General features: G+C 36.3%; 2 protein-coding genes across 4 annotated transcripts in view; both read left to right on the forward strand.

The window, feature by feature from the left end:
* Positions 1–1,693: 1,693 nt before the first annotated feature.
* myoz1b (myozenin 1b) lies at positions 1,694–8,424 on the forward strand. Its single transcript, XM_058792723.1, has 6 exons — positions 1,694–1,939; positions 3,157–3,253; positions 6,761–6,930; positions 7,262–7,346; positions 7,423–7,600; positions 7,712–8,424. The coding sequence occupies exons 2-6, from the start codon at positions 3,166–3,168 to the stop codon at positions 7,944–7,946; spliced, it is 756 nt and encodes a 251-aa protein (XP_058648706.1). The 5' UTR covers positions 1,694–1,939; positions 3,157–3,165; the 3' UTR covers positions 7,947–8,424.
* A 729-nt stretch (positions 8,425–9,153) lies between these two features.
* Positions 9,154–22,844, forward strand: part of usp54b (ubiquitin specific peptidase 54b) — a 162,314-nt gene continuing 148,623 nt past the window's right edge. Inside the window, exon 1 of one of the 3 annotated variants that reach the window (XM_058792727.1) lies at positions 9,154–9,274. The gene's annotated coding sequence lies outside the window, so the exon portion shown is untranslated. The remainder of the gene's footprint in view (positions 9,275–22,844) is intronic. The other 2 variants (XM_058792726.1, XM_058792734.1) reach the window with 2 other exon arrangements.

The following is a 22,844-nucleotide window of genomic DNA, read 5'->3' on the forward strand; positions in this document are numbered from 1 at the left end:
TAAGCCCAACACCCCCTGAATGAAAGGCTTGTTATTTTCCAAAGAATGCGTAAAGTAATACTATTATGTTTATCATGTATAAAATCTTGTTATGTATATTTATCATGTAAAATGAATTGTATTTTTATGCCTATATTCAAGAGGTGGGTTTTTAGAGGTAGGACTGTTGTGAACAACTTTACATAGATTAACTTTGGCAGTGTAATCTTATCTCCACTCATAAGGTGAACTGCCTTCTGACTCTCTGGATATCCCACGATCATATGTCACAAGATATCAGGTGCTAACTTTAGCTACAAGTCTGTGTTTCCGTCGTGAGCCTCATTCTTTCACCCTTCAGACGCCCTGCTGGTGATGGCCAGTACTGCAGGTGCTCTTCTCAGCGTCTCTGTCCTGTTTGAGAATAAATACAAGCAGTGTGGTTATAATGAAAACACACGGAGATCCATTTCCTGACACAGTGATTTGTCACATGTTGGACCAAGTAAGTTCTGTTGACATGCTCTTCTTTAAAAGAGGTACACTGTCTAATTTTCTGTTTGACACGGATAGGAGTCAGTGTGATAGACTGACTGGAATTCTCTCTGCGTGACATATAAAATTTACTGTCCAGACTCTAAATTTGTGAAGTGCAAACTGTAAATAATCTCGACTCATCTTCAGGTGCAATATGTCTTCATTCTGGATGTCTGTCAAATACACCGTTTGCTTCTCAAAGTGGGAACCCAGAAAAAGATATACAGTATATCATCCCAATGTCAACAATACTATTATGAATGTAGAATAAAAGGGTATGATTTTAACCATTATTCCATCTGAAAAACAAAAACATGTAATGTAACCAATATTACACTATAGATGTATGCAATATACACAATTTTACAATAAAAGTACAAAATTGGTAAATATTGTTGACAAAGTAAACATTATATGTGACCCTGGAGCATGCACAAAACCAGTCATAAGGGTCAATTTTTTTAAATTGAGATTTATACATCATCTGAAAGCTGAATAAATAAGCTTTCCATTGATGTAGGACAATACTTGGCAGAGATAACTGTTTGAAAATCTAGAATCTGAGGGTGCAAAAAATCTAAATACTGAGAAAATCGCCTTTACAGTTGTCCAAATTAAGTCATCTGCTGTGCATATTACTAAACAAAAATTAAGTTTTCATATACTGTATTTATGGTAGAAAATTATATCTTCATGGAACATGATCTTCACTTAATATCCTAATGATTTAGGATAAAATCAAAAAAATAAAAATGGATTATTTTGACCCATATAATGTATTGTTGGCTATTGCTACAAATATACCCGTGCTACTTATGACTGGTTTTGTGGTCCAGGGTCACATATGAGTGGCTGCAATGTTACTGAAATATTGCATTCATAACTAGAACAATATTTATGCCAATTTACATATGCTTCAAAGTTAAATGCAAAGAAGTTGCACAAATGTTTTAAAAATAAGTTGAAAGTGCATTGTTCAAGAATAGTTAAATATTAAATATTCAGTTCAAAAATGGCAATACACAGTCTCAAACATAATGAGAAACTCTTAGGGTAAGTGACTGAAATAAGAATAGGGACTTAATTCATCTTTTTACAGGTCCTCTCTGGAAACATCTTGCTCTGCTTTGCTCTATATTTAGACCAAAAAGTATCTGCAAGAGAAGTATTTCCTCACCATCAGCTTGGTCTGTCCCTGTGCTGTCTGTAACACACTGAACTACACCCCCTCCCCGCTCCCCAAAGACCTCATGTCCCAAACGCTGCTAGGATTTCACTCTTCCTGGGGTGTAGAAGAGAGCAGTAGTTGAAGGAATCCTAGCCAACCCTAAGAAACAGGATTAACCTCAACAGTTCTCCTGGGAACCTTTGATTTAAACTGTGATTTGATTTGTTTTCTGAAACATTTATTCTTTGGTCACAGGTAAGAGGAATCATTGTGCTGTTTGGCTGTCCTGATTGCACAAGGAGAAATGCAGGTGATAAAATGTTATAATGAGCTCTTAATCTGGACAGGCTGGTATTGAGGGGTTAGAGTATGTTGAGATGATTTATTGTTTGCAAACTGTAAAAATATATGCTGCTCTTGGATAGAGCCGCAGCTATCTGTATACCATAAATCACACAGATCTAATAAAAACTGTCATAACGCTGCAGACATATAAAATGCTAAACTAATTATACAGAAACTTAGATAAATAACATTCACATTTTGCTATTTAAATGTATGCCATTGTTATTTATTTAAATGTGAGGTCCTTATGGAATTGTTATTATTTATTTATTTACTTTTCTTTCTGGCAGAAATGTTTTCTCACAGCTCCTCAGAAATGTGTTTAATATGGTGTTCAAACTACTTAAGGCTTGCCATTGCAATGCTTCAGCAGGACATTTGAGGAATTTGCTGACCAGTTGAACACGGTGGACTTATTTAGTGTGCTAAAACAAAAATACCCCTCTTCGCAACAAGAGACCGGTGTCTGTTTTGGAATTTAAAGTTTTACCAATTGACCGTAATTTAAATATACATTATATGTTGTTAATATTATCAGAATTAGTAGGACACTTTAAATATTCATCAAGAATAGAAAGCCATACTAGAAAAATACAATGCAAACTATTGTTGTTTATGTCAAAAACAGACAAAAAAAATAAATAAAAAAATCTAATAATAATAAAAAAATATTAATATATTTATAATATAATATAATATAATATATAATAATAAACAAGTTTATTTTTTTTTGTTTTGTTTTGGAAGTTTATTTTAAAGCTAAAAAGGTAAAGTGAGACTCCTGGGGTAAAATAAGCCCCTCAGAATTGGGGCAGAAGGCTGGTTTTTTAATAATTTAATAATTATTTGAATTCATTAAGAAATAAAAGTTCAGAATTTTTTTTTTTATTATTAAAAATGATAAGATTATTATTATTTTATTATACATTTAAAAAAAAAATGATATCGGATGCATTTCATATATTCTAGCCTAGGTTTACCCGTTTATTTTCTATAATATTATTTTGGGTGATGCATGATCATGCAAAACTCAGACCTAAATATATTACAGTTTGTCAGTAAATGCACCTGCCATCTTTCCCCATCTTCCCCAACCAGTTTATTTCAGATTTAATTTCCTCCCTCAGATTGCAGCGATGCCTGTCTCTGGAACACCTGCTCCAACCAACAAGAGGAAGAAGCCTTCAAAAATCATCACAGACTTCTCGAACATCTCACAACATGGTCAGTGGCGTGTCTTTGTGTCACACATACACATTTGTAGTGAAAATACATGCACCATGGGCATAATACTGGATGAACGCTCACTTGTGATAGCCTGTGATGGCCAGATGAGTGTTGTAAATGTCACACGTAATTACCAAAGCCCTCACTAGTGTCCGGTGTCAACATAAAGAGCCAGAGCCAGAAATGCCAAACAACCTCCAGGCTCTCGATAACTTTCTCGAAGTGTAAATCCCCACTGAGGAACATTTAATTCATTGGTACTGTATGTTGAAGCAGAGGCTCAAAAAGAGAGAATATACACACTCTGCATAAACACATATTACAACCGACTTTAATGAGTGTCTGGGTCTCGTCTTCTAAGAATAGTCACAGTTTGAATTTTTTTTTAATGCACTGTCATTAGATTCAGAGAAATGTCACATTTGAACTAGACCAGCATGTTATAATGTTCTTGTTTATGTCGGAGTCATGGGCTATCAATTCCCACAGTTTGAGGAGCTGTTGCAATGCAATTACTCATCCCAGCTTTGATACCTCGGTCATATGAAGACCAGTGTAATGAGAGGTTAGTCTATGCAGAATGTAGCTGGCCAATTATTTTGCTAAATAGAGCAAAATCTCAAAGACGTTGTCAAGCTGTGTGACTTCACAGCTCTCCTCTAATGAGCAGCTCGTTAGGTGCCATGTATTCATTTGTCTGTGTGTGAAGGCATGTTTAGTGTACTAGATTCTCCCACTTCATCTGCTTGGCAGTGTGCTCATAATGGGCAGTTTGTTTACAGAACAACATTCTTGCGGTTAGCGATTCAGACGAGCCAAATAAATTAACAGCAAAATTATTGCCAATATGAAGAGCTGTTCAGCAAAGATTTCAAGCCGCTTAAATTCAAATAATTTCACTTCAGTCTGTTTCAGCAGATTGTCACGCATACACATATTGGGACAAATATACAGTGTTTTTCATAATGTGTTTATACAAACACTTAGTTCCAGTCTTCAAATTTGATTTCTATTGTTTGTATCACTCCACTCATCCATGTTTGTGCGTTCTAGACAGATTGTTCTTTTAGTGTTGGTGGATTTGCAGTGACTCTTTCTGCAAGTTTCATCGATACACCAGCAGGTGGTGACGACGAGTTTCATAAATGAGTCATTGAATCATTGAACCGATTTAAAACACTTGTGACTCCCTGTGCCTTATACGCCTACGCCCTACTACTATATAGTAGTTTGAAAAGTTAATGGAAACATAATTTTGTCAGAATTTATATGCCGCATCTGAATATGCATACAAGACCAATGTGTAAAAAGAGTTGAAAGTCTGAATTTGTAGTAAAAGAAAAAAAAACAAACTGATGACATACTACTTCCAGTGAGATTCTGAAATATGCAACTGATGGACATTTTACTATCCTATGATGCCAAGGGAGAAGAGTCGTGAATGGCAGTGAAGCGACGCAACTGACATAGGTCACATGACAATGTACATCCGTATCCGTATCCGGATCTCATTCATTCTATATAGGGGTGGGCAATGTGACTAAAATCTTATAACACGATATGAGTAAATTTATTTCACGGTAACAATATATATCACAATATAGTTATTTTTGTTTTAAATAAGGTCTTTATGATATCAACATTTTTTATATGATAGAAATTTCATAATTCTTGTGACCAGTGTCAATATCACAAATAACAAACTTCAAAAACGCTTTAGAAAACGAGTCGGGGCTGAGTACCAAAACAAACTTGTAGCCAATCAGCAGTAAGGGGCGTGTCTACTCATGATGCAGAGGAGAGAGCGCTCATCAGTGCTAAGGACGGACATTAGCCGAGTGACGACAAAAAGATAGAGATGGCGGATAAAAAGATGAAAATGTCTGCGGAACAAAAGAAGGCTTACACCGTGTCTACACCGGACACGACAGTTGTGGTCTGTCTACACTGACAAAGCGACTGTTGAAAATCATTTGATATTTGTGTCAATACGTCATAAATAGAACGCGGCAGCAGTTTACTGTTGGGGATTTGTCGTGTCGCGGCGCGGCATCCAGAGTAGACAGCATCACTGATTTTGCTTTATTTCACAGAATTAATCGTTGCCGTACGTATGTGTGGGGCGGAGCTATCAAAATAAGGGCAAGTAGGGGTGTGTTTGTTTTGGTGATTTCAAATGTCAACATTGGCTACCAGAAATCGCTTACCCTACCTTTAAAAAAGAAAAACTAAGCTCACTGAAGACAAGTAAACAGTCAGCGATTAAATAAGAATAAGAAACTAATTACAAGCAATACGACAAAAAACTACAGTAGAACAAAATAAGAAATGATTCATACATTGTACAAAGTAATCAAATGTATAAAAACGGTATATTCTTCACCGTGTAAATTAAATATATATTTCTTCTTACTTAAGTTACAAACAGTTTTCTCTCTTTTGTTGTTTTATTAACATGAATGACACAAAGCAGGAATATTAGACTGCTGTCACTTTAAGAGCTGCCAGATCTAATATAGTGTTACACATGTTTTCTTTCTCAGCTGTTTGCTTTCACTTAAGACCTAAATTACTGTGTTTAATAGGATACTTGCCGCGATTGAGACTATAGTCAAAAATCTTTACCAGTTGAAAAAATTTCTACCGGTTTATTGTGTCTACCGGTATATCACCCATCCCTAATGCTATACTATTTATACTACATAAAACATACTTTTTAACGGTCACAAAGTAATGCTTATTCAAAAGTAATACTTTCTGAGATACAGTCACTGTCTTTATGTGTGAGTCATTGAATCATTCATTTAACCCTATTGTTTAACAACACTCATTCATTCATTCATTATTGTGTTGCTCTGAGACACACAAGTTGATTTTTCTTTGACTCTAGTTACTGTAGGTATTTTTTAAATTGCGGAGCAAAAGAACACAAAGTAACTAACAATAATGTGTCTAAAATGTAAGCTACTCAATATTTAGTTTTTGATTATTGAACTATTTATTTGAAAACAACATTGCTGTTTGTCTGAATATTTGCACAGCTGTTAAATGCTTAACTACGGCCCTCAATTTGCTCTGTATAACTTATAAATAAGATTTAAAATCTCTGAATGTGCATACTGCTTTGTTCTTTATTTTTCGCAATTCCCAAAGCTCACTCACAAACACAAACTGCTGAAGCTGGGCCAAGGATCTGATTAACAAGGTAATGCAAGCAGTGCTCAGCACAGCATCCTTCTCTTTGGTGTCGGATGTGGCTTGACTCCAGGTTTAATAGCTGATATTAAAGTTGAGAAGGAATATAATTAAACTGAAAGAGTACAGGGCTTCTATCCTATATAACAGATAAGACCCCTTTTTCAAAAAAAAAAAAAAAAAAGCTCCTTTGTTTAGTGCTGTCAATTCTATCTATCTTTCAAAGTCACTTTAATGACTTTGAAGGGGTATTGTGTTGATTCTGATTGAATTCTCCTTTTCCTTCCCAACAACACTGATCTTTACCAGACCAGCAAGATGAGGATGCTGAAACTTCTGAACTGGACTTGGGGACCAAAATCAAAGCCCCTAAAGACGTGATGTTGGAGGAGCTGTCCCTCATGAAGAACAAGGGCTCCAAAATGTTCAAGATGAGACAGCAGAGGGTGGAGAAATTCATCGTCAGTGATGAGAACCTGGTCAGCAAAAGAGGCATGAGAAAAGCAAAAGCTTTGATAGGAAATAGAGGTTTATAGTGTCGGGATACAACACACAGCTAAAGGGTCTTCTATAAAGCTTAAAGGGTTTGTTTTGGAATAATGAACACCATTATGACTTATTGCATGGCTGATTATCATATAAATAAATGAAGTATTAATCTGAGTTGTGAGAATTGTTGAGAAGAAAGAGAATTCACATTTTCTCAAAATACTCTGCTATTAACATATCACTACATAGTTAAAGCAACGTCAAACTAACAATATACAGTATAACTGAATGATCTTCTTTTTGTTTCTCATGCCTTTGTAGCTAAACCTTCAGAATCTGGCTCCTTCTCTGGGATGTGAAATGACTGCTCCACCTGAACCCTTTCCCAAACCAGAGCCACCTCAAGGTAAGTCTCACCTTAGATGAGTTTATGCAATATTTATTACAACATGGAAAGATTTTTTTTTTCTGTTCTTCTATAGTAGAGGAAGTAAATGCTGAGGCAGAGAAGGAAAAGAGACGGTGTGAGTATGCAAAAACATATGTATCACCATGGGAACGTGCAATGAAAGATGACGAGGAACTTAAAGAAACCATGAAGATGAAAATGCCAGGGCCTCAAGTTCACAAGGAACTTCCCAAGTACAAGAGTTTCAACAGGTACTAATATAATTTTTCAAAATCCCAAATTATATTAAAAAAAAACATTTTACACAGAAGCTACTCAGTTCCTCTTTACCCGATCATCTTCTTGTTCTTTATATCCAAAAGAACTGCTCTACCCTTTGGAGGATTTGAGAAGGCCTCTCGTCTTGTCACCTTTGAGCCCCCAGAGATCAAGGTAACTGATGAGGAGCCACAGCCAGCGTCTGTGTTGCAGTATAACATTTGCTGTCGGCCTTCTTTCAACCGCACTCCGATCGGCTGGACGTGCAATGAGGAGCACAGCCACATCCACATGGAGCTGGAAAACATCCCCTTTGATGGAGAGACTGATGATCTCTGAGAAACCTGCCCATCATATGTGAACAACACAGACATGTATAAATATACACAAAAACAACATACATATCTAACATGAAGGCCAAGTACACATGCGTAAACACATACACAGACACACAGAAAACAGGAACCTTGTGCACTCACACCCAAAAACTATGACTGATTCATATTTGCAAGAGAATGGAATCATCTTTGCCTTTTTCTCCCATTGCTTTGTGTGCTGTTTTCTTTGGAAAACTCATCACTGCATGTTGTGATTAGCTGGTGCATATGTTACCAGACACATTATGCCTAATTGACTGCACTGGTATTTATGACACACACACACACACACACACACACACACACTAAATAATAGGCAAAAATGATCAAGCACTAAAATAAACATTTATCCCTAAACAGAATATGGTCTGGTTTCTTATATAAGGAAGCAATCTGTCTGTGTACTATATTACGGTAATAAAATTTTTCATCTTTGTTCAGCAGCTGGTCTAATTCCCTGGAATTTTCCACAAATAGAGTTCAAATGATGTTACATTACTCAAAAATAAACAAATACATAAAAAAAATACATTTATATAAAATAACTTTTAGCTACAATTACCAAAGCATGAAAAGTTAGCCTAATTTTAGACTGAAAAATGATTGCTTGTGCTACCTTTTAGGTCTTTCTTTCTTTCTCCTTTTCTACTGTATTTAACATTTAAAATCATATAATAATGAATGAGTGATAGCTTAATTTAGGCTAAATGTGCAACAATTGTTTGGAATGTCAACAATAATTGTATTTAATAGTAAAACAGAAGATATGTCGTTTAACTTTATTGTATGTTTAACTTGTCCAGAGATGGACAAATATCTTTTTTTCTCAACGTTAAGCACGTCCTTCGACTGATACTTTGTTGAAAATGTTCAACGTACTTAGTTTTTAAAATTTTCATACATCTACTCAGTTCGTGGAAATTCAGCCACTCTTTTGTTTGCTTTTTGTGTGATTATTACACAATTTTAGACTGCGAACACGCTAAGATGCTTTATTCAGAATTCACGCCTCTCTACACAAAACCAAAACCGGTTACGTAATGGCATTCTGCCATACAGTACCAACTAGCTCCAACAGATGGTAGCAAATCGGTCCTCAATCTGAGGGGAAACCCGTTATCGCGAGAACCGCATGTGTAGAGAAGCTCGTTATCGCGAGATCTTCATGTATTGGCTGCAGCGCTGGATGGCGCTGGTGGAAATTTGGGAATGCGCGGTCAAGATTTCTCCCGGGTTGAGTTGAGCTCGGACAGGACGCGAGACTGACTGCATCTGCGTGCGAACAGTAAGGTGAGTAAGCACTCTTTAAACTTAATTAACGGTGCTCTCCACGAGCGAAATAGGATATATGTGCAAATCCGAACACGAAAACATCTATTCTGTATAAGTGTAACTTGATGAATTCCAGCAAGCTTGCGTTCCAGATGTGTAATGTGATGGGGAACATGCTTAACATCAGCGCGTGAGGATACGTCTCACTGTCTTAAGTCAAGGATGCTCTGAACTGGGACCATCCAGAACATTATGTCCCTTTTTACAGGTATATTTATAAATAACGTTGCATTTGGCGTGGTCATACTCGGCATCTTCAATCTGCAGAATCATTATTTCAGATGCACATGCAATACTTCATGTGACAGTTCTGTACCTTTTAACGGATGCGGAGTAATTAATGCATGATGCTAAAGTTCAAATTTGAGCTTTTTATTGTTATTTTAAGCTTTTGTTTTTAGATTTGGTCACATGCATCATATGTGTTGATAGATCTCAAATTATATTCTGCAGTTTTCATTCACTCACTGAAGTGGACTGCCCATGGTCGATATTGATTTAGTTTTGTGGTTGCATTTAAGTGATTAAAAGGACAGTTAATCTAAAATTGAAAATTCTGTCAGCAGAGATTCATGAACCCTCATGTTGCTTCAAACTCCTGTGACTTTCTTTTGTGGAACACAAAGGGAGTCGTTCGGGAGAATGACAATCTGTATGGAAAAAGATTCAATGAGAGCGAATGGCGACATCTTATATTGTTTCCACAGAAGAATAAAAGTCAAATAGGTTTGGAACAACTTGAGTAAATAATGAAAGTATTTTCATTTTTGATTGAACTATCCCTTTAAATTCATTTCATCCCTGCAGAAGTGCAGTGGACCTATTAGACAGCATTTTTGGGCATCATATGCATATGCAGTATTCAAGAGCACCAATTTAGCTGACTCAGAATACACCTATGAAGTCCAAAAATGTTGCACATGCCTGTGAGTTTTGAGACACCGGTGTCATCCAGCAAGTTCCATTACAAATGGTGCGCAAGAACAAATGCACCAGGTTTTCAGTTAGTTGCAACATTAGTTTTGATTTGTGCTTTTTTTCTTTTAATGCTATCCTGGCTTAACTGTATAAATCTTGTGAGATTATGAAATTCCAGTGAATGTTATTTTGTAAATGATCATTTCATGTAATTTAATATTCTAAATCCCTTCTCATCATAACATGCCTATTATCAGAGCACTTTTGGGTTCAGTGCAGGGTCAATTTACTGTGATTTAGACAAAATGCTGTAAAAGTTGATTGTTGTTTTTGTGTTTATATATGTGATGCACATTGGTTGGTTTTGTAATGTTGCATGCATCATACAGTATGAGCTGTGAGATGAGTCTGATTTCAGATTTGACTTTAATTACATATACTATTTTAAAAAGGTTAAACTCCTCTAATGCTGAATGATAATCATTTCAAATCTAGTTCCTTTCATTTCTATTTGATTGGCAGTTACCCACTTTAAACGTGTATAATTTTGTCAATGACGGCTGTCGCTGAGAAGAGCTGCTCAGGCTCATTAGGGGGCCCCTGTGCTTTTATGCACTACATGAGTGGCCCTCATGGGGGTCATCAGTCAACAGGCGCTCCACACTCCACAGAGAGAAGTGCGTGTGCGGCGTGTTGGTAAAAGCCTGGGAAAATGAAATGAGGGGCTCTCTGTGGTGGTGTAACCTTTCTGACTGATTTCATCATGCGGCTCAGGTTGTTCTTACACAACGTGATTGTAAAGCTGTTTTAAACCTCCTCTCTGAGAGCGTCACTCTGAGCTTTTACCGCTGGGGGTGGGGGTTTGGAAAAGATTGGATTTTTATCAGCTTGTGCGATTATATTTTTCTCTGGGGCTGAGTGGAAATGCTGGGTGGTGTTTGGTTTGGTTGTTAATGGGGAGAAGTGTGCAGGTTGGCCATAGAGCCGCTTTTAGATTGCGCTCACGATTGTAAATGATTGTATGCTGCTTCTGTACTAAAGAGACCAGTAGAACAGTGCAGCACGTTTATCACACCGTGATGCCCAAAAATTGATCTCATAGTACTTCAACAAATCATCTATTGTTAGATAAAACTGAATACATATTTCGAAATTTTCGCACATTAAAAAATGTTCATTAAAAAAAGTTTCTGAACTTTCTACCGTCCGTTACTGGAAATGAAATTACTGGGTGATATGTCCCGATCACAATAAAGTTTACACACACTTTTAGTTAATGAACTGTATGGATGGATCCATCCATGGATCTCGCTCAGGACTCGCGCTGTCTGTGGAAGTTTGGCCAGGACCACTTTCAGAATAAATCACAGAGGGATTCCCGTCCATTGCTTATCACTGATATTTCGAGAATGAATCCAGCATCATTCCCAAAACTTTGCAGCATGTATGTGTCCATAAAACTAAAGTTTCATTCAAATTCTGAATGGATTATAGCCTAGAAAACACACAAAGCGTGCTCCCTTTATTATCACTAAAAGAATCAGTAATCAAAGTTCATCGTGATCTCACAAAGTTCCGATATAATCAAGCTCTCTAAACTACACAATAAATCTCTTATTTACATCGCGTCTGCACTTACTTAGTCATGAGATGATTCACGAGCGTGCAAAACTCTGGCGCTTTCAGCAGTGAGTGAATTCTGAAAACAACTACATTGCTCAACGCTGCAAAAACACTTTAGATAGTTTGCCAGTTTTAGTAGTTTAATCTGCATTGTTAATCCTTTTGATCTTTTATTAAAACAATTCACAAAAATCTAACCTTTCATTGGATAATAAGAATTTAAAATGGGGGGAAATATTATTATGAAATAAATGTTTTTCTCAAATACACGTTGGACACAATTATTGGCACCTCTAGAAATTCTTATGAGTAAAATATCTCTGAAGTATATTCCCATTCATATTCACAATTTTGAGCACACCAGGGTGATTATGAACATGAAATTATCCAGCCATGGCTTCCTGTTACACAGAAATATGAATAGGAGGGAAAACAAAGCCCAAATTCACTTAATCATCCATCACAATGAGAAAAACCAAAGAATATATTTCTAATGTGCAGCAAAAGATAATTGAGCTTCACAAATTAGTGAAGTGGCTTTACGAAAAGAGCTAGAGCAGAGAAAATTCCCATTTCCTCCATCAGGGAATTAATTAAGAATTTCCAATCAACATAAAATGTTACGAAACTGCCTGGAAGAGGACGTGTGTCTATATCGTCCTAATGCACGGTGAGAAGGAGAGTTTGAGTGGCTAAAGACTCTCCAAGGACCACAGCTGGAGAATTGCAGAAAATAGTTGAGTCTCGGGGTCAGAAAACCTTAAAAAAAAATATTGTCAAACAGCACCTACATCACCACATGTTGTTTGGGAGGGTTTCGAGAAAAATTCTCCTCGCTCATCCAAAAACAAACTCCAGCATATTCAGTTATCAGACACGACTGGAACTTCAAATGGGACTGGCTTCTATGGTCAGATGAAACTAAAGAATGAGCTTTTTAGCAGCAAACACTCAAGATGGGTTTGGTGAACACAGGGATAAAAAGTACCCCATGTGTACAATGAAATATACTGCTGTATTTTTGATGTTGTGGGCCTATATTTCTGCTGGAGGTCCTGGACATCTTGTTTAGACACATGGCATCATGGATTCTATCAAATACCAACAGATAAAAAAATCAATAAGTGACTGACTCTGTTAGAAAGTTAGAAATCTTATAATGGGCCATGTTTGGATCTTCCAACCGTACAATAATCCAAACACAAGCCTCAAAAACAACACAAAAATGGGTCATTGAGCACAAAACCAAGCTTCTGCTGGCCATTCCAGTCCTCTGACCTGAACCCTATAGAAAATGAGTGGAGTGAACTGAAGAGAAGAAGCACCAACATGGAGCTGGGAATCTAAAGGGTCTGGAGTGATTCTGGATGAAGGAATGGTCTCTGATCTCTTGTCAGGTGTTCTCTAACCTCATCAGGCATAATAGGAGAAAATTTAGAGCTGTTAAACTGGCAAATGGAGGTTTCAAAAAGTATTGAATAAAAGGGTGCCGTTAATTGTGGCCAATGTGTATTAGAGAAAAACATTTATTTCATAATGATATTTCCCCCCATTTAAAATTCTTATTATCCAATGAAAGGGTAGATTTTTGTGAATTTTTTAAATAAAAGATCAAAAGGATTAACAATGCAGATTAATTGTCACAGCCTTCTGATCATATTTACCATATCGGCATCCTTATAATTTATATATATAAGAATTAGATTTTTTTTTTAAATTTATGTTTCATAATAAAACAAATAATATTATAATAATAGAAATAGTATGTAAATTATTATTTCATAATAAAGTACATTAAGTAACAGTTGTGCAATGAATGCACCTTTGAAGTTTAGTCTGATTTTTGTTGCTTTTTGTTTGTAGATGTGACAAATTGATTAACAAGACAAACTAAAAATGGAACTTAATTTCAAGAGGGTTTATCAACCCCTGACATAATAGTTGGATGTTTTGAGGCTAGATGAGGCAGCAGTGGAGGTAATTAATTTCAGGAGATCTGAATTTCTCCAGGCAGTGTAACAAAACACAATTTACATGCATGCCATTCTCATACCCTTTTTTCATGTGGCATATACTCCGTGTCAAAGCAAGAAAAACAGCACTAAATCTAGACAGAGCTGAAGATGAGATAGTGAAAGTGAGACAGAGACACAGCGTCTTGAGTGCTCTATCTTTCTGTTTTATTTTTCCTTTGCTTGTCCTTGACACCTTGCATTCTGTCTACCCTTGCCTACTAATGACACTTTGTTGCATGAAATGTTGGGATGTCAATGCAGTTAAATACAAAATAGTGCTGGGTACTGTCAATTATTTTATAGGCAGGATTTTTCATGGATCAGAAATGGTCTTTGTTGTAGCTGATGACACAACCGAAGTGGTTGATTACATATTTTAAGTTAAGTAGTTATAAACACAATTATTTATTTTACATACAGTATATAAGGGGTTTTTCTTTTGATTGTCTAAGTATCTGGAGTCTAGTGAATTTGACTGAATTTTAAACTTCAAAGTGTTATGCAAGACAGTCTACCTAAAAGGGATAATTCACACCAAAATGAAAATTCTGTCATTAATTGCTCACCTTCATGTTGTTCTAAACCCGTGAGTCCTTCGTTCATCTTCTGAACACAAATTAAGATATTTTTGATGGAATCCAAGAGATCTCTGACCCTCCATAGACAGCAAGGGAACTACCAAGGTCAAGGCCCAGAAACATAGTAAGGACATCGTTAAAATAGTCCACGTGAAATCATTGGTTCAACCATAATTTTACGAAGCTACAGGAATACTTTTTGTGCACAAAGAAAACAAAAATAACGACTTTGTTTAACGATTTCTTCTTTTCCATCATTCACGAGAGTACCACGAAGCATGAGCAATTAATGACAGAATTGTATTTTTGGGTGAACTATCCCTTTTACTGAATTAATGCCTGATTTAGGTAGTAAGGGATTTTTAGGAATGTAACCAGTTTGGCAATTTTCTAGGTGCAGTTACCATCAATTCTGAGTGCTTGGATGTAGGGCTGAAACTATTCCTCGAGTAATTCGAGTAACTCCAATACAAAAAAATAATCGAGGCAAATTCTTGTGCTTCGAAGAATCGTTTTAGTCCATTTACTAGGGATGCTCAGCAGTGTTCAGGTTTCACGCTCCTCCAGCCGCGTGACGCTCCGTTCAGTATTCCGCTCTATCACTGTGCATTCTGCTCATTTACCGTTCATGCTCACCGGAAAAGCTAAATAACGCGTTATAAGAAATTTCTATGTAGTATACTTGTTCCTGTTTGCAGTAGCGTTACCGTGCGGTGGCGGTGACGCTCTCTGTGATTTCAGCGTCTGCCGTCTCAATGAGGGCATAAACACACTAACAACATCTCCAGAACTGCTCTGAGAGTCACTTCATGAGCGTTTAATTTGAGTAGAACTAGCTCATATACACACAGAAATTTAAAGGAATTAACGGCAACCCGTCAAAATAAAAGTCCGGTTTAATTTGAAGACATTGCAGCAGAAATATATTACTATTGTTCAATGTACATACTACTACTACTAAAATTATGAAAACTTTATTTTTTAAGGAATGATCACACAACATTTCTTCCATGTTTTAATTTTAATAGTAAATCCCCTTTGTTTGCCAAAAAGTTTAATTTTCAATAATTTAAAGATAAATACAATTAATGTTTTATGCCTTCATTTGATAACCAGATACACAACACAGAATTTCTGAGGAAAAATAAAACATTTCATAAGGCTATTTTAAGAATAAATAACAATAAAACATTAGATGAGAGAAAATAAAACATAACTTTATAATTGTCATTTTCTTTAATCATAGCTATAATTATAATAACACCTAAAATATGTTGCGTGTAAAAAGTGTTTGTTTCATCCACTTGAAGGGTGGGTACATTGTGTGCACAATGCACATGATCAGGATGGTACCACCTCCGCCGCATTTTGAGTAAGGAAAAACCCTGTTTGCAGGACTGTACATTATTTGGATAATTAGTCAAAAACAACAACAACAGTTATGTCTGATTCTGTTGCATAGAACTGAATAAAAATAATACATTGATATTTAATATTAATATATTTTCTGTCCAATTTTCTTTCAATAAAAGTGTGGTTATTTTATTGGCTTGTGTTTTTTAAATTCTATGTCATTAAAATTGAGTTAAATTAAAGTCTTACAAAACTACTTTATATTATTGAATAAAATAAATAATTATTACAAAGCAGTTTCGGTTTTCGACCAAGCACATCCAGAATTCTCGGTTTCGGCCCAGAATTTTTATTTTGGTGCATCCCTGTAACTGCATAGAGTGCACTGTGTTTGCAACCACATGATCTGTCCTTTTGGTGTTATCGCTGTCATGTGCTCTGTGTCCAAATTTGTCAATCTAGAATCATTCATGGTCATATTTGAGCGTGAAGCAATTCTCCATTTTGTCCAGGGAAGAGTTTTAATACAATGTCAAGAGGGGCCGTTTCAGAAACAATGGGATCCACCTCTTCACCAGACATGTAATTGAACCAGAGTTTTGAGAGCTAAATTGCTTTGGTTATATTCATGAAGTAATAATAGTATTCTCATAGTTTGTCTTGACATGCTTGCTTTGCAGAGAATTTTGAGAGGGTTGAACACAGCATGGAGAATGAACTTGGGTCTTCCCCATTGTCGGCTATGTCTATTTGAAGCTCCACATAACCCACTTACTGAGAAACCACATTCTGCCTCCTATATTAAGTTTTGAAGGAGAGAGTGAGAGAGAATGTGAGAGAAAGTCAGAGTGAGAGCGGGAGAAAGGGACACGATCAGTCTTCTCATACAGGGCTGTGTTGTGTAAGATGTGTCCTCATAGCACTCATCATCTCTCTCCTGTTGAGCCTGGGGTGGATCATGTTTTTACCACAGCTTTCTAGCTTGGGTTTTTGGTTTGTGGTTCACTATAGGACACCAGAGATGGAGTGACTCCACTGTATGTGGTTTGGATGCTGCCCCAGGAGCTTTAGCCATTTGTATTTAATAGGGGATATACAGAATATGAATGTCTGTCCACTTAGCTGAATGCTGTTGATCTCCACAGTTTGTCAGGTCCAAATTTGACAGACTGCTTTGTCAGTGGATGGTGGTAACCAATTTATTAGAATTTGAGTAAATTTATTTGAGTTTGAATTAATGTTTGAATACCTAAATGCGGTTATGTTCGTGCAAATCATTCGTGATCCAGCTTCACCTCTAGAAGTGAGTATAATTAGTTTTTTTGTTTTTTTATGGATTTTGCAAATTGCCTTTCCTAATAACAAAGACTATAGAAATACAAAGATGGGTCACCCCTATAGGGTAGAGTGGGGGAAAACGCCCCCTACTGTTTTTCCCAAAATAACCACAAGATAAAGTCAAGATAAATTTTTATTTTAACTATGAACTACGTTGAGGAGAATGATGTAGAAGTTTTCATCATGAAGCTTACACTGGTAATGTACCGGAGAGAAAACTGATTTCACAGTAAATTATCTAATTTTCAACAGTAAGAAAAAAAGTGTTTTAAAGCTTGTAGATAGGGAGTACATGTTATTTAATAAAAATATAATTATATTTTCAGAATGACATATTTTATTTTCTCAAACATAGTCTGTGGGGTAAAACGCCCCCAGGGGACAATGGGCAATTACTGTAGTTATTCTGTTCTGAACATCAAATCCTTTGATTTTCCATCAAATGTATTCTAACTAGTTGGTTGAATAAAAATATTTGGACTTTATATTTAAAAATCAACTCTAGTTAGCATTAGGTAACTAGTTAGCTAGCCAGTTAGCATCAGCTAACAATTTTTTCATATAGGCTATTATAATTTTGTAATTCATAATTATTGATTATATTCTTTTTTAATTTTAAGCTAAAACCGCCTGTACTCTGATTTTGCTGTAAATATTTAAAGCAAATTTCTTTGTCAGACTGGGGGGCATTTTACCCCACCTTGGCACAAATTAAATTTTTGTTAAAAATCTAATAACATGAAAACTCTGGACATTTTTCATACTTGGTTTATAATTTATGTCATTGTCACTAAAACTATGATAACTTTTCTGAACACATTTAACTTTTGTTTCACAGAAAAATTACATTAATTTTTAAAATTAATTACATTAACTTTCCTTATAAGGGACTTTGCTAATAATGTTAGCAAGTTCCTCGACGAATGCGGCTAAAGTTAACACTCTCAGAGAACAGCTCATCACGGGGGGGTGATCAGAGCTCATTAAAGGAACATGCACCGAAACGGGTCGCTGTGAGCAGAGCTGTTTTTGACAAAGTAAAAAAGTTTTGTTTTACACTACCACTGAGAAATTTTAACCAAAGTATGTTATAGACTTTTCATGAAGACCCTAAAGAATCATACCAATTTGTGGAAAATGGGCATCTGATGTCCCCTTTAACAGTAGTTAACTACAATAGTTAACATAACTAACAACAAACTACTACTAAAACTGTTGCTATATTTATTAATCCTAGTTAATTTCAACATTTACTAATAATACATTTTTACAATCAAAAGTTGTACCTGTTAACATTACTTAATGCATTGTGAATTAACATGGGCAAACAATGAACAATTGTATTTTTATTAACTAACATTATCAAAGATTAATAAATGCTGTGAAAACATATTGCTCATTATTACTTTATAGCTAACACACTAACTAATTATGTAAACAAATGCCATTATTGTAAAGTGTTACTGATTTTTCCTTATCATTTAATTAATTAATTATTATTTTTTAAATTTATTGATATCTGTTGATATTGGATATTTAATTCTGCATGTCTTCTTCGCCTGTTTTACATTGCTTTTTGCTGTCATCTAATGTTCACTTAAAAGTTAGTCTGAATATTTGAATTATCCTGGTAAATGTAATCTTTAGCAAATCTCAAAATAAACAGGCCTATCCATTTTTTTATACTGTACATTTATAATGCCTAAATTCAAATTTTAAAAGATTGGTATTAGGTTTTTGGAGTTTTCTTTAAAATTTCTGTACACATTAATATATATATATATATATATATATATATTAGGGGTGGCACGGTACACAGATGTCACGGTTTGGTACGTATCTCGGTTCGGGGGGGTCATGGTTCGATACGATTTCGGTACAACAGGAAAAAAATAAATCTACTATGCTCAATTTCTTTTCATTTATTTTGAACAGACAGTAGTTCAAATTACAATTTTTTTACAAACACATCAGTTCCAGCTTTGCTAACTTGACAGCGCAGTTGGTACTTTATCAAAATAAAATACAGTGAACCAAACATCAGCGCGCCCTCCTCTGTGTCACTGTTGGAACGCTACTGAAGTACAAAGCCTATCATTTACATAATAAATAACAGTTTAGCATTCAGATACGTTACATCGCAAATATGGAAATATTATGGAATATTTGGATTTGTGCCGAATGAGAGAGCACAAAGCTCCATTTCACAAACAGTTGAGTGCGCAAGCCTTTAAAGTATCCATGACGGTTCGGTACGAATACATGTACCGTGCCACCCCTAATATATATATACATACACACACACACAATAATATTTAATATTTTGCCCATAATAATTATCAGCTGCCAGTTAATGTTTGGAAATATCTTCATTATATCTACACTGTTTTCTAGAAGCTAGATGTCTGCATTGGCCATCAAAAGCCTATATTGTTTAATATCTTTAACTTTTTATTTTTAGTCTTAATGCAGTTCTCGTGGTGCGAGAGGCTGAAAAAACAATGATGTGTGCCAAAACGTGTACACATATCAACAATTACCCAAAAGTGCAGAGCAGACAAAATGACCAAAAATAGCCACCCTTACTATCAAGTGCAAAAAAGTCTTCATTTGAGGCTTCTCACAGCACCTGGAGTGATTTTCTAGGGAGCTGAGTGGAGATGCAGTGAGCCCAATGAGGGGCGATGTTAAATGTGTCATACTGCTGGAGGTGTAGATGCAACCCGCTGAGACTGCCTTTCTAATGACTCTCTCACTATCACTGTGTTGACATGGTAACCTGTGTCACTTCAGGGGGTGCGACCTCCCCACTCAATCCATGTTTTTTTTTCCCATGAGCAGATGCTGGTGGCTTGAAGACCCTCATGTTCACTGCAGGTGAGGTATGGCCAAAATGGCTGACATCATCAGATCACGGCACAGTATATGTTGTACCAAATTTCAAAGCAAGATTCCTGGTTGATTATTGCAGAAATAGAGAAAATTAAGGCTGTGAAACTGAGGCTGTAGGGTCAGCATGACATTCAGTCTTAAAGGGGACATATGATGCGATTTCAAGTTTTCCTTTCTCTTTGGGGTGTTACAAGCTGTTTATGCATAGATAAGATCCCTGAACTTGCAAAGACTAAAGTCTCAAAACCAAAGAGATATTCTTTATAAAAGTTAAGACTCGACCACGCCCCCACATGTCTACGTCACAGTGTGGGGAGATTTGCAAAACACCGCCCAAATGTCTATGCAAAGAAAGAGGGCGGGACTTTTATTCTGGCTGTAGTATTGTTGCTACCGCCGGCACCATGTCCTGGAGACACTGTTTCGTTGTGAAAGCGAAGCTACTTTGTTTGGGCTTCCAAAAGAGGACACAACTAGAAATCAGTGGTTAAGTTGTATTTACAACACTGTTCCAGAACAGTTCAACCCACATATTCAAGTGTGTGCAGCGCATTTAACGGAGGACTATTTCCTGAACCTGGGAGTAGCTGCCAGCTATGCTCAAAGCTATAATGTTTCTATAAAGTGGGGCAATTCCAACTTTGCGAGAACAGTCTGGCACTTCTGACTCACAGCCTGTAAGTATGTTTTCATATTTAAAGAATTTTCCACTGACGATTCAAATGCGAGTTTTGAGCTGTGTAGAGTAGTGCTTGTTGTTTGTAATTTCTACAATCACAAATGCAGACATGGTAATGTTGGTAAAAAGACAGTATGAGTCATTATAATCAGTAATTGTGTCCTCACTACAAATGCCTCGTTTGTAATGGGTTTTATTGTTTTTGTGTCGTCGTGCCAGGACACGGCATCACAATATGGTAAGGGGTGTAACATTTCCGTCTCACGCTTGAGGTATTCGGCCAAACACAATGCACTGGATAGCTGGCCAATCAGAGCACGCCTCGCTTCTCAAAACGATGAGCTTTGTAAAAATCTTTTACGCCGGAATGAGAGTATAGTTCCTAACCATATCGGCCTAGAAAATCGCAACTTTTCCTTTTCCGTTTGGTCTTAGTACACGATGTAACTACAGAAGATTCAAGCTTTAAATAGGAAAATTATCGAAACTCTTTGGTCATTTTTCAGTGAGACGCTAATGGTCTAATCCGATTCAATGATCTATGCTAAGCTAAGCTAAAAGTGCTACTGCCAGACCCGGAGATCGGCTGAATGGATTCAAAAACAGTAAAACTCAACTGTAGGGAGGGGAGTTGGAAAATGAGCCTATTTTAAAAAAATTGAGTGTTCCTTTAACATTACATTACTTGCCAATAGATCACCAGTGGATCATCTGCAGTGAATGGGTGCCATCAGAATGAGAGTTAAAACAGTTACACAAACAATTCAAGCCTTGTGAAGAGAACTTTTGTAAGAAACAAGTCCATTATTAAAGCATTTTAACTTTAAATCATTGCTTCTGGCCAAAAAACCAGTCCATAATCCATAATAACTATTCCTCCAGTGAGAAGGTCCATCACCTGCTGTCTCCTTACATTAAAATTTATATCTTTTTTCATGTAAATGGTGCTTGATCTGTGCATATTTCTCTCCTGATTCAGATGCGAATACTTTTTCACTGTAAAAAGCAATATATGGATAGAGGACTTGTTTGAAGTTAAAAACGTCTTGGATTTGTTTCTTACAAACATGCAGATTTTCATTTCGTCAATTACTTGTGGATTATTGTGATGTTTTTATCAGCTATTTGAGCTTATACTGATGGTACCCATTCACTGCAGAGGATCTATTGGTGAGAAAATGATGTAATGCATATTTTTTCCAAATTTATTCAGATATTAATTATTTGTGTTTTTAAAGATTAGGTTTAATGAATATTCAAAAGAGCGTTTGTAAGGCCTTTCCTTCTAAAGACTGCTAAACCGCTAAGAATGAATTGATGTGTCCTTTTGCCTGAGACAAACTGTGTAATTCCCTCATGATAAAGCCTTATTAACAAACCCAGTTTGTCAGAATGAGCTAACTCAGCGCATGACTCGTCAGTTTGATGAGGCATTCATGAAGAAAAGATGACGTCACTGGAGACCAAAAGATCACATGTGTTCCCTGCTGTGAGTATCGCTGATGGCATTATGTGTGAAGTTAATTGTGTTAATTTGCCTTATTATGCAGTTATTAAGCCGAATCAGAGCGCAGTCAGCTGTTCGCCGGTGTACTTTCTGCTACAGCGAGCATTTTATTACAGAGTTTTTTTCCCTTCCTCTCCTTCACGTGAACACTGGATGGTGGGCTCCTCTGTGAAGCCAGTGAGGGTCAACGCTCATGTAACTGTGTGCGCACCGCTTCGGTCGGCAGCGGCGTCTTGCTAATGGGCCAAATGCAGGAAGGGAGGAAAATTACACACAGGGAATATTTGCACTTTAATGAATTTTTCTTCTCTTGCTGTGCATGAGCAGAGTATTGATTCAGTGCAGGTGGGATGTATGAACTCACAGAAACAGCAAACATATTGACTGGATCACTTTAGACAAAATCAATTTGTGTAATATGACAAGGAAATGAGCAATGTGGCAGATATGTCATGGAGTGAACGCAAAATGAAGCTGATATGATTTCCTTTTTAAATGTTACCAGCTACACAGTTGGATGCCAGGGCATGATTCCATTGATTTTTGTTTCTTCTTCTAGCTTTAATTCATCAATGTCAATATGAAATCAAAATTGAGTCTCTTTTCTACAAAATGCATATTCCTG

This window comes from Onychostoma macrolepis, chromosome 12 (genome assembly GCF_012432095.1).
Source record: "Onychostoma macrolepis isolate SWU-2019 chromosome 12, ASM1243209v1, whole genome shotgun sequence".
NCBI lineage: Eukaryota > Metazoa > Chordata > Actinopteri > Cypriniformes > Cyprinidae > Onychostoma > Onychostoma macrolepis.